The sequence below is a fragment of the Pantherophis guttatus genome, chromosome 17 (assembly GCF_059756535.1).
Source record: "Pantherophis guttatus breed Tessera chromosome 17, ASM5975653v1, whole genome shotgun sequence".
Taxonomy (NCBI): domain Eukaryota; kingdom Metazoa; phylum Chordata; class Lepidosauria; order Squamata; family Colubridae; genus Pantherophis; species Pantherophis guttatus.
In genome coordinates, this window is record NC_142079.1 from 3080330 (window position 1) to 3093269 (window position 12940).

Here is a 12940-nt window from a genome sequence, read left to right on the forward strand (position 1 = left end):
GGTCAGAACTCCTGGCGGTCCGCAGAAGTAGCTTGCAGTACTGCACTCTTAACCCCTGCGCCAGCACCGCTGATTGCGGGGGGTGTGTGTCTCCAAACCCGGCCAACTTGTGGGACTTCAACTCCCAGAATTCCTCAGCCAGACTATGGGTCCTCCCACCGAACACAACTATTTTGTAATCTTCCTTGCAGTCACACGATTATATCCGGGGAGCTCTTGGCAACCGAACTGATTTGTGATGGTTGCAGCTTCTTCCTTGGGAGGGGGGGGGGTCGGGGGTCATAAGATTACCGTTTGTGATCTTTCCAGTAGGTGAGAAATCTACAAGGGAAGCTTAATGACCATGTGCAGTGATTCACTTAACACAACTAAGTGGTCTAAAGAGGTCTTCCACTTAACAGCACCTTGCTTAGCAAGGGAAGTTCCAGTCCCAATGACGGTAGCCCCGTTTTGCGGCAGTGACCCCCCGGACGGGCTCTGGGCAGCCCACATGCTGTTCCCATCGTGTCTCCCAATCCTTGCAAGCTGCTTACAAAGGCCCCGTTAGGGCTGAAGGAATTAAAAGGATATTTTTAAATCCTTTTTTTTTTTCTTTCTTTTTTTCAGTGCCCTGTTTTTGCTTTCTGGCAAACTTTGCCTGGCTCTCCAGGTTTTCTCACTCTTCAGTGTTTTAAGATTCCTTGGGGAAGGCAAGCCAGTTGGGTGCTGGGCACAGTCTGTCTCGACCGAATCACCTGTTTTGTTCTCCCCCTCCCACTTCGGTCACTCCCAAGCCCTCGGGGGTCAGCCCCAACTTGCCTCCGAACTCTCTTTAAATGTTAGGCTTAAAAAGGCCCAGAAGATAACCGGACGTCGGTTTATTTCAAGTAACTGATGCCTTAAATACTAGATATTTTGACCTGGACCTTTGCAAGATCTCTTGAATAGCATGGTGGTGATGCCAAGACTTATTTCGGTCCTTCGATGCTTGCTCCTTCAATCTGCCCAGTCCCACATAACTGGCAAAACCCCCTGGCTCGGCCTGCATGTCACATGCCCTCCGTTGTGGCCTTCGCCCGCATCCCTGTGTATGAAGCGGCCCTCCCCACCTCCCAAAACAAATCTCCACTCCGATGACTCCCTGGACGAGTCAACAAAACTGTCCCCCTTGCCCTGGAAATAAGGATCTCTACCACGTCAGAGGATGCCATAAACTCTGCCGCCTGTTGACTTCTCTTTTGAGGCTCTGGAGACTACGGTCTGTGCCTCTTGTTAAAAACAAAAATCGGCCTTATTTTAGAGCAGTGCTTTTACAACTGGGCAACTTTTGAGAGGCGTAGACTTCCAGCCCCCAAAATTTCCTACTTTGAAAAGTTCTTTTATATTCAAGGTGTATTAGGAAAACCTGATGGCCCAATTTGCAATCTTTCAGTGCGCCAAGTACACCGCACAACTCCCCTCTCCTTTCTGGCTTTAATGTCCTCACCGGAAGCCCTCCTCACAACCTCTTGGCGTAGCTTAAAAGGGGCGACTGCGGCCAAATTTGGGTTGACTCTTCTCTTTGGATGTAGCGAAAGCGTGAGAGAGGAAACCGTATAGGAAACTGGGGTGCTTGGGCCTTTGCTTGCTGCTGTGTCCACACCCACCCTTGTCCCGTTGACAAGAGGGACGGACGGATCCTGTTTTGGGGGAGGGGAAGCGGGGAACACACTCGGGCGATTAAAAACGCACCCGCGTTTTCCACGGTTTCCCGAGTGGCTCGGCCCGGTGTGTGCCGCAGGTAACCGAGCCCGCCGTGGGTGCTTCCGAGACGGCCATCTTGAATGCCGCCTGCCTCGGTGGGCGGGGCTTGCCTCGTCTTGAGCACCCCTGTCTTTCCTGCTCTTAGGTGGTGATCGCGGCAGGGGCGGCCCCAGCGGCATGAGAGGAGGCCGAGGAGGCCTGATGGACCGTGGCGGCCCCGGAGGGATGTTTCGCGGAGGCCGTGGGGGAGACCGAGGCGGGTTCCGAGGAGGCCGTGGCATGGACCGAGGCGGCTTCGGAGGGGGCCGGCGAGGAGGCCCCGGGGGCCCGCCTGGACCTCTAATGGAGCAGCTAGGAGGCCGAGGCAGCAGGCGCGGAGGACCAGGGAAGATGGACAAGTAGGTCCGGGAAATTGGGATTGGCGGAGAAGGAAAGGAGGTGGGATTTGGGGAGCGTCTTCCGTTCTGATCCGATTCCTTCTCTTTTTCCCAGGGGGGAGCACCGTCAGGACCGCAGAGACCGGCCCTATTAGCGGCCAGTGGCTTCCCTTCTTTTTTTCCTGCTGGACTGCATTTACTACCAGATTTATTTTTTAAACCAGAAAATGTTTTAAATTTATAATTCCATATTTATAATGTTGGCTCCAACATTATGATGATTCCTTGTCTGTACTTAGTATTTTTCACCGTTTGTGGAGAAACATTAAAACAAAAGTTAAATGGTAGCGTGCCGAGTTATTCTTTATTCTTTTCCCTTTAAGGAAAAAAAAAAAAAACCACCACAACAAAAAAAAAAAACATGGCTGTTTAACTAAAAACTCGTTTTTGTTTTTTGATTTTTTTTCCTTTTTTTAAAGCAACTTTGTCGTGAGCATGCCCGGTAAAATTGTCTTTGGAAGTCAGGAGGATGGAAATTTAATGTAAACGATGTTCGTGGTTGTGATGTTTTTCCCTTTTTTTTTTTAAATAAACTTCCAAATGTTTGTAAATGCAACACTTTTGCAGCATGTCTTCAAACACGAGCTCCGGTACGATGGCGAGAATCTCTTTGGGTTCTCAGGAAGACATGGGGTCACAGCTGGCTTGACGCCAAGAGTTTATTTTTTGCAACTTCCCCCGTGTAAAATGACCCATGGCTTTTCAAAGACATTTCACATACAGTAGTGGCCAAATTTAGGGAAAAGTATATTTTTTTAAAATTAAAATTTGGAGTTTTGTTATTGTGAAATCGTGTCCGACCCATCGCGACCCCATGGACAACATTCCTCCAGGTCTTTCTGTCCTCTACCATCCTCCGGAGTCCTTTGAAGCTCACGCCGACTGCTTCAGTGACTCCATCCAGCCCCCTCGTTCTCTGCCATCGTCCCCTTCTTCTTTTGCCCTCCATCGTTCCCAGCATGAGGCTCTTCTCCAGGGAGTCCTTCCTTCTCCTTAGGTGGCCAAAGGATTTGAGTTTCCTCTTCAGGATCTGGCCTTCTAAAGAGCAGTCAGGGTTGATCTCCTCTAGGACTGACCGCTTGGATGGCCTTGCAGTCCCATGAAATTATATATCAATGGAAAGATAATTTAATCAAGAATGTAATGCAATAACTTTTATGAAGGATTTACTATTCGAATAGCAGTTACAGGATAAAGAAGAAAAGTGAAACACGTAAAAAAAACCCCGAGATATGCAAAAACGATCACCATGTCAGTTAATCCTTAGTTGGGTAACCTTTAGCATGAATGACGGCCTTACAATGTCTTCCCATGGAGTGAACCAAGTCTTTTGAGTTCTGCAGCTGTTCTAATATGAAACCAAGATTGAATGATGGCTCCTATTAACTGGGTTTCATTGCTGGATCGCTTCTGACAAGTTTCTTGAGTCAGCTCCATAGATTTTCAATTGGGTGAAGGTCTGGGCTATTCCCAGGCCATTCCAGCAGTGGAATAGGATTAGCTGGAAAGTCCAAAAAAAAAAAAAAGTGTTATTAGCCATCAAACCTCAAAAATACACTTTTCCCAAAAGGTTTCCACAATTTCGGCCACTACTGCATTTTCCCCCGCAAGAATAAATTGCATTACAGGTAGTTCTCGACTTAACGACCACAACTGAGCCCAAATTTTCTGTGGTTAAAAATGAATCGTTTGTTACAAAAGTGAGTTTTGTCCCATTGGACGTCCTTTCTTGCCTCAGTTCTTAAGTGAATCGCCGCCGTTGTTAAGTGAGTCACACGATTGCTGAAGCAAATCCGACTTCCTCATCGACTTTTACTTGGGAGAAGGTTGCAAAAGGGGATCTCGGGACACAGCAATGGTCATAAATACGAGTCGTCTGAATTTTGATCCCGTGATCATAGAGATGCTGGAAAGCTCGTAACTCTGAAAAGACAATGTTATTTAATAATAATAATAATAATAATAATTTTATTTCTATACCGCCCTTCTCCCGAAAGACTCAGGGCGGTGTACAGCCTATTTAAAAACACAACAAAACAACGATTAAAATTTAAAATCATTAAATAATTAGGCTCCAATTAAAATCCCAAAAATTTAAAATAACCCCAATTTAAAATCGTTATGTTGATAGCCCATAACAATTTAATGTTATGACAAAGTCTCTTTTTTTTTCAGTGCCGTCATAACTTTGAATGGTCACTATAAATGAACTGTTGGTAAGTCGAGGACTACCTGTATAATCTCTCCCCCCCCTCCCCCCCCCACGGCAATGTTTCCCAACCTCGCCAACTTCAAGGTCCTGGGGACTTCAACTCCCAGGATTCCCCAGCCAATATGGAGTTTCCAAGGACGTTAACTCAAGGTCATCGGGATGGGAGTTGCGTCGCGAATCTCCGATGGGAACCGTTCCCGCCATGGAGAAGTCGCCTCTCGGCAGCAGATGGCAGCACCTCCTAAGCCATCGCTCCCCCGTATCCTCTCTTCCTCGCCTTTGAAACATCGTAAAGCTTAAGTGTTTTCGCAGCCAGATGTGCGGCTGTGAAAGGCAAGGCTGCCTTGAATCAAAAGGAGCCAACAATTTCCAGATGCCGAATCGGAAGTGTAATATTTGGAAGATCAGGACAAAAAGAAAACCAGCCCAGGATTTAGGGATTTCAGCCTGGCGCCAGAATCTTAAAAGGCTTTTATAGAAATGTTGCTGGCAAATTTAGAATTTTTAGAATAACGGGAGTTGGAAGGGACCTTGGAGGTCTTCTAGTCCAACCCCCTGCTTAGGCAGGACACTCTACACCACTTCAGACAAATGGTTGTCCAACCTCTTAAAAACTTCCAGTGTTTCACAACTGGAAAAATTCCAGAGCATTCACAACTTCTGGAGGCAAGGAGTTCCCCTGGTTATTTTTTTTTTTATTTTATTTTATTTTTTATTTTTTTTAATTTGATTTATATGCCGCCCTTCTCCGGAGACTCACGGCAGCTTACAATGCGTTAAGCAATAGCCTTCATTCTTTTGTATATTTTATACAAAGTCAGCTTATTGCCTCCACAAACTGGGTCCTCGTTTCACCTACCTTAGAAAGGATGGAAGGCTGAGTCGACCTTGAGCCTTGGCGAGATTCGAACCTGCAGAAATTGCAGGCAGCTGTGTTAATAACAGGGTGCATTAAACCACTGTACTACCAAGGCTCTTTTTATTTGTTCTAATTGTCATGTTATCAAATAAATAATCGAATTATTTCCTAGAATCTGGGCTTCCTTTGAATCTGGGCTCTCCCCCTCCCCCTCTCCCCCACCCTCGGCTTGGTCCAGTAAATCCTTCTTTTATTTTTGTTTTCAATTTTCAAAAACTTTGCAGTGCGATTATGACTCAGCTAGTGACAAAGCAGAGAGGAGAGACGCGAAGCTGTTAAAACTGTGATTTTGCAAAATTTTACGTCGCCAGACCAAAACAATACAAGAAGAGGCTAGATAAAAAAAAAATTCTCTCTTGGGTACCAAACTGGTTTCTCCTTTCAAAGACCAATTCTGAGGATAGAAGAATTGAACGAGAGACTTAAAAGTTCTATCGTCGTCCCCTCCTTTATATATAAAAAAAAAACTTTGTAAAAACTTTCTAGCGCTCCCAAAGGGGAGAATATAAATGCAGCTAATTCTGTCTTCTTTCCCTTCCTTTGCATTATAGGCCTGCAAAGAAAAAAAAATAAGATATAAAAGCGAAAGCAAAACTTCAGGGAAGCCGAGATGGTTCATGGAAAAAGACCTTTCAGAAATGAAATATTTTTCTTCCCAAAGATCTCGAGATAAATCCTCGTGGTTTCCAGACAGGGATGCAATCAATTCACACAAGCACATATTTTTATAGTTTTAGGAACCATCTTAATAACTTACAATTTTCCTCTCTTTTCTTTGAGTTGCTTTTTTTTTTTCTTTTTCTTCCCAAAGTTTTGTTTTGCTGTTCAAAGACCAAAATAAACGATGGCCAGGAGGAGGCAGCTATAAGTCGTTTGTTCATTTTTTTGTATTCCTGCCAATAAAATTATAGAGACGTGTCCACGAAATCACTGGGAGTCGCCTTTGACTTAAAGGAAACTTTACATATATCGTTTTATTATGGTTTATGACTTATTTGCTTTCCTGATCTCTGCTCCCTGTCCCAGTGGGACAAAAGGTCATGTTTAATCTATTGCCATAAAAAGTAAAGTTAACTTTGCTCTCGATCGCTTCTCGCATATTTACCCTGTGCAGCAGAAAAAAAAATTTTTTTACAGGGTGCCATTAAATCAGCAGAGAAGGGCTGTATCCTGGGCCAGAAAAACTCCTTTTGCCCAAGAAGGTAAAGGTAAAGGTTCCCCTCACACATAGGTGCTAGTCGTTCCCGACTCTAGGGGGCGGTGCTCATCTCCATTTCAAAGCCAAAGAGCCAACGCTGTCCGAGGACGTCTCCGTGGTCATGTGGCCGGCACAACTCAACGCCAAAGGCGCACGGAACACTGTTCCCTTCCCATCAAAGGTGGTCCCTATTTTTCTACTTGCATTTTTTACCTCTTTCGAACTGCTAGGTTGGCAGAAGCCGGGACAAGTCACGGGAGCTCACCCCGTTACGCGGCACTAGGGACTCGAACCGCTGAACTGCCGACCTTTCGATCGACAAGCTCAGCGTCTCAACCACTGAGCCACCGTGTCCCTTTGCCCAAGAAAAATTACAGCAAATTATTTTTCTACGATTGCCTAGAACCGGTAGCTTTTTTTTAAACTACCGATGCACCCGAACTGGTAGTTTTTTATTACTAGCGGTTCTCCCGAACCGGTGTGAACCGGTAGCATTTCACCCCCTGGGCCCTATCCAACAAAACGAAATTTAATGTGGAGAAAGGCAAGGTTTTGCACCTGGGCAGGAAAAAAACCCCAAAGGTACAAGCACAGATTAGGCGAAACCTGGGTCAAAAACAGTAACTGTGAGAGGGATCTTGGAGTCTTAGTGGACAATCCCTTAAACATGGGCCAGCAGTGTGTGGCAGTAGCCCCCCCCCAAAAAAAGCACTTTTGAAATAATCCTAAAAGCCTGGTGGCACAGCAGACTAATAGCCTGTTATTAACATTCAGCTGCCTGCAATTACTGCAAGTTCGAATCTCGCCAAGGCTCAAGGTTGACTCAGCCTTCCATCCTTTCTAAGGTAGGTAAATTGAGGACCCAGTTTGTGGAGGCAATAAGCTGACTTTGTATAAAATATACAAAAGTATGAAGGCTATTGCTTAAGGAGCCTTGGTAGTACAGTGGTCTAAAGCACCCTGTTATTAAGACCAGCTGCCTGCAATTACTGCAGGTTCGAATCTCCCCAGGCTCAAGGTTGACTCAGCCTTCCATCCTTTCTAAGGTAGGTTAAATGAGGACCCAGTTTGTGGGGGCAATAAGCTGACTTTGTATAAATATACAAAAGGATGAAGGCTATTGCTTAACGCATTGTAAGCCGCCCTGAGTCTCCGGAGAAGGACAGCATATAAATCAAATTTTTTAAAAAATCCTTCTGTATTTAGAGTGGGCTCTGAAGTGACATACTGTATCGTCCCCTCCTCCTAAAAGGAAGCTCATCCTGCAAACTTCCAGGTAATTCGCCACAAAACGTTGGTTTTCTGGATCTGGAATTTTCAAAGTTTTTCCAGACCCTGGAACTTGTTAAGTTAAAATAATAAAAAAAAAAAATGAAACAAAATCCCCAGGTTTTAGGGATGGAAACTGAGTGGCGATGGAGTGAACTGATTTCAGGGCTACAGGTTGCCTTCGGAAATTGTGGGAGCTTCATCATCGGAGGTTTTCAAGAAGAGATTGGACTGCCATCTGTCAGAAACGGTGTAGGCAGGGTGTCCTGCCTGGGCAGGGGGGGTTGGACTAGATGACCTCCAAGGTCCCTTCCAACTCTGTTAATCCGTTAAAACCCTGGGATCCTCACGGCGAGCGGGTTCAGTCGCTGAACTCGAGCACATTTTTTTTTTTTAAATTTGATTTATATGCCGCCCTTCTCCGGAGACTCAGGGTGGCTTACAATGCGTTAAGCAATAGCCTTCATCCTTTTATATATTTATACAAAGTCAGCTTATTGCCCCCACAAACTGGGTCCTCAATTTACCTCCCTTAGAAAGGATGGAAGGCTGAGTCAACCTTGAGCCTTGGAGAGATTCGAACCAGCAGAAATCGCAGGCAGTTGGTCTTAATAACCAGCTTAATAACAGGGTGCATTTCAGGTTTGATTGCTCCTGAATTGTTTTCATTGGGTCCGATGACCCAGATTGCATTTTTTGTTTCCATTCGGGGTTCAATGCTTTTTTTTTTGGCCCGCCGCCCTGGGCCGCTCACGTTGCCCGAATTTTGGGCGGCTACTTACATGCGCTAAACAAACACAAATGTTCTCGCGGAAGAGGGTTTGAAGAACTGGAAATCATGCCTGCTTCAATAACTTTCAATGCTTCGCTGGCTTGGACGGCTTCCCAAGTTGGCGTAAAGAAAAGAGGATGTAGATTTTCCTCTTTTCCGCCCCCCTACCTCCCCCCCTCCCTTGTCTCTGTTTTTCCTCTATTTGTGTGTCCAGTGAAAAGCAGGGGGTTTCCATAGCAATCTCCACATAAAGAGGAACCGAAAAGAGCCCGTAGGGGCGGGTGTTGCTTCCACTTTTTAAAAATCGAGCCTTTTTGGTGCCTGGGGAAGAAAACGCGTGACTTAATGGTCAGGAAAAATGCTTCCCAGGAACCAAATGGTTTTTTGAAGCCAAATTTTTTTTTTGAAACCAAATGCCAAAACGGACACCAGGATGAGTTTCGGGATGAAATTCCATGTCTAAAAATGGTGTTGCTTCCACTTTTTAAAAATCGAGCCTTTTTGGTGCCTGGGGAAGAAAACGCGTGACTTAATGGTCAGGAAAAATGCTTCCCAGGAACCAAATGGTTTTTTGAAGCCAAATTTTTTTTTTTGAAACCAAATGCCAAAACGGACACCAGGATGAGTTTCGGGATGAAATTCCATGTCTAAAAATGGTGTTGCTTCCACTTTTTAAAAATCGAGCCTTTTTGGTGCCTGGGGAAGAAAACGCGTGACTTAATGGTCAGGAAAAATGCTGCCCAGGAACCAAATGGTTTTTTGAAGCCAAATTTTTTTTTTTGAAACCAAATGCCAAAACGGACACCAGGATGAGTTTCGGGATGAAATTCCATGTCTAAAAATGGTGTTGCTTCCACTTTTTAAAAATCGAGCCTTTTTGGTGCCTGGGGAAGAAAACGCGTGACTTAATGGTCAGGAAAAATGCTTCCCAGGAACCAAATGGTTTTTTGAAGCCAAATTTTTTTTTTGAAACCAAATGCAAAAACGGACACCAAGATGAGTTTCGGGATGAAATTCCATGTCTAAAAATGGTGTTGCTTCCACTTTTTAAAAATCGAGCCTTTTTGGTGCCTGGGGAAGAAAACGCGTGACCTAATGGTCAGGAAAATTGCTTCCCAGGAACCAAATGGTTTTTTGAAGCCAAATTTTTTTTTTGAAACCAAATGCCAAAACGGACACCAGGATGAGTTTCGGGATGAAATTCCATGTCTAAAAATGGTGTTGCTTCTACTTTGTAAAAATCGAGCCTTTTTGGTTCCTAGGGAAGAAAACGCGTGACTTAATGGTCAGGGAAAATGCTGCCCAGGAACCAAAATGTTTTTTGAAGCCAAATTTTTTTTTTGAAACCAAATGCAAAAACGGACACCAGGATGAGTTTCGGGATGAAATTCCATGTCTAAAAATGGTGTTGCTTCCACTTTTTAAAAATCGAGCCTTTTTGGTGCCTGGGGAAGAAAACGCGTGACTTAATGGTCAGGAAAAATGCTTCCTAGGAACCAAATAGTTTTTTGAAGCCAATTTTTTTTTTTGAAACCAAATGCAAAAACGGACACCAGGATGAGTTTCGGGATGAAATTCCATGTCTAAAAATGGTGTTGCTTCCACTTTTTAAAAATCGAGCCTTTTTGGTGCCTGGGGAAGAAAACGCGTGATTCCGCGGTCAGGAAAAATTCTGCCCAGGAAAAAAAAAGGTTTTTTGAAGCCAAATTTTTTTTTGAAACCAAATGCAAAAACGGACACCAGGATGAATTTCGGGATGAAATTCCATGTCTAAAAATGGTGTTGCTTCCACTTTTTAAAAATCAAGCCTTTTTGGTGCCTGGGGAAGAAAACGCGTGACCTAATGGTCAGGAAAATTGCTTCCCAGGAACCAAATGGTTTTTTGAAGCCAAATTTTTTTTTTGAAACCAAATGCCAAAACGGACACCAGGATGAGTTTCGGGATGAAATTCCATGTCTAAAAATGGTGTTGCTTCTACTTTTTAAAAATCGAGCCTTTTTGGTGCCGGGGGAAGAAAACACGTGACTTATTGGTCAGGGAAAATGCTGCCCAGGAACCAAAATGTTTTTTGAAGCCAAATTTTTTTTTTGAAACCAAATGCCAAAACGGACACCAGGATGAGTTTCGGGATGAAATTCCATGTCTAAAAATGGTGTTGCTTCCACTTTTTAAAAATCGAGCCTTTTTGGTGCCTGGGGAAGAAAACGCGTGACTTAATGGTCAGGAAAAATGCTTCCCAGGAACCAAATAGTTTTTTGAAGCCAAATTTTTTTTTTGAAACCAAATGCCAAAACGGACACCAGGATGACTTTCGGGATGAAATTCCATGTCTAAAAATGGTGTTGCTTCCACTTTTTAAAAATCGAGCCTTTTTGGTGCCTGGGGAAGAAAACGCGTGACTTTATGGTCAGGAAAAATGCTGCCCAGGAACCAAATGGTTTTTTGAAGCCAAATTTTTTTTTGAAACCAAATGCCAAAACGGACACCAGGATGAGTTTCGGGATGAAATTCCATGTCTAAAAATGGTGTTGCTTCCACTTTTTAAAAATCGAGCCTTTTTGGTGCCTGGGGAAGAAAACGCGTGACTTAATGGTCAGGAAAAATGCTGCCCAGGAAAAAAATGGTTTTTTGAAGCCAAATTTTTTTTTGAAACCAAATGCCAGAACGGACACCAGGATGAGTTTCGGGATGAAATTCCATGTCTAAAAATGGTGTTGCTTCCACTTTTTAAAAATCGAGCCTTTTTGGTGCCTGGGGAAGAAAACGCGTGACTTAATGGTCAGGAAAAATGCTTCCCAGGAACAAAATGGTTTTTTGAAGCCAATTTTTTTTTTTGAATCCAAATGCCAAAACGGACACCAGGATGAGTTTCGGGATGAAATTCCATGTCTAAAAATGGTGTTGCTTCCACTTTTTAAAAATCGAGCCTTTTTGGTGCCTGGGGAAGAAAACGCGTGACTTAATGGTCAGGAAAAATGCTGCCCAGGAACCAAAATGTTTTTTGAAGCCAATTTTTTTTTTGAAACCAAATGCCAAAACGGACACCAGGATGAATTTCGGGATGAAATTCCATGTCTAAAAATGGTGTTGCTTCCACTTTTTAAAAATCGAGCCTTTTTGGTGCCTGGGGAAGAAAACGCGTGACTTAATGGTCAGGAAAAATGCTTCCCAGGAACCAAATGGTTTTTTGAAGCCAAATTTTTTTTTTGAAACCAAATGCCAAAACGGACACCAGGATGAGTTTCGGGATGAAATTCCATGTCTAAAAATGGTGTTGCTTCCACTTTTTAAAAATCGAGCCTTTTTCGTGCTTGGGGAAGAAAACGCGTGACTTAATGGTCAGGAAAAATGCTTCCCAGGAACCAAATGGTTTTTTGAAGCCAAATTTTTTTTTTGAAACCAAATGCCAAAACGGACACCAGGATGAGTTTCGGGATGAAATTCCATGTCTAAAAATGGTGTTGCTTCCACTTTTTAAAAATCGAGCCTTTTTGGTGCCTGGGGAAGAAAACGCGTGACTTAATGGTCAGGAAAAATGCTTCCCAGGAACCAAATGGTTTTTTGAAGCCAAATTTTTTTTTTGAAACCAAATGCCAAAACGGACACCAGGATGAGTTTCGGGATGAAATTCCATGTCTAAAAATGGTGTTGCTTCCACTTTTTAAAAATCGAGCCTTTTTGGTGCCTGGGGAAGAAAACGCGTGACTTAATGGTCAGGAAAAATGCTTCCCAGGAACCAAATGGTTTTTTGAAGCCAAATTTTTTTTTTGAAACCAAGTGCAAAAACGGACACCAGGATGAATTTCGGGATGAAATTCCATGTCTAAAAATGGTGTTGCTTCCACTTTTTAAAAATCGAGCCTTTTTCGTGCTTGGGGAAGAAAACGCGTGACTTAATGGTCAGGAAAAATGCTTCCCAGGAACCAAATGGTTTTTTGAAGCCAAATTTTTTTTTGAAACCAAATGCCAAAACGGACACCAGGATGAGTTTCGGGATGAAATTCCATGTCTAAAAATGGTGTTGCTTCCACTTTTTTAAAATCGAGCCTTTTTGGTGCCTGGGGAAGAAAACACGTGACTTAATGGTCAGGAAAAATGCTTCCCAGGAACCAAATAGTTTTTTGAAGCCAAATTTTTTTTTTGAATCCAAATGCAAAAACGGACACCAGGATGAGTTTCGGGATGAAATTCCATGTCTAAAAATGGTGTTGCTTCCACTTTTTAAAAATCGAGCCTTTTTGGTGCCTGGGGAAGAAAACGCTTGACTTAATGGTCAGGAAAAATGCTTCCCAGGAACCAAATAGTTTTTTGAAGCCAAATTTTTTTTTTGAATCCAAATGCCAAAACGGACACCAGGATGAGTTTCGGGATGAAATTCCATGTCTAAAAATGGTGTTGCTTCCACTTTTT

General features: G+C 43.5%; 1 protein-coding gene and 1 long non-coding RNA gene across 13 annotated transcripts in view; one reads left to right on the top strand and one right to left on the bottom strand.

The window, feature by feature from the left end:
* EWSR1 (EWS RNA binding protein 1) overlaps window positions 1–2446 on the top strand; it is a 24502-nt gene extending 22056 nt beyond the window's left edge. For all 12 annotated transcript variants that reach the window (XM_034428637.3, XM_034428647.3, XM_034428640.3 and 9 more), the window contains 2 exons: window positions 1868–2120; window positions 2215–2446. In XM_034428637.3, coding sequence (XP_034284528.2) covers window positions 1868–2120; window positions 2215–2254 — 293 coding nt within the window. In that variant the 3' untranslated portion in view covers window positions 2255–2446. The remainder of the gene's footprint in view (window positions 1–1867; window positions 2121–2214) is intronic.
* LOC148111652 (uncharacterized) lies at window positions 2445–6145 on the bottom strand. The gene is made up of 2 exons (XR_015730292.1): window positions 6048–6145; window positions 2445–4082 (listed from the first exon to the last, which is right to left on the bottom strand). It is a non-coding gene; the product is annotated as an uncharacterized LOC148111652 (long non-coding RNA).
* Window positions 6146–12940: the final 6795 nt, after the last annotated feature.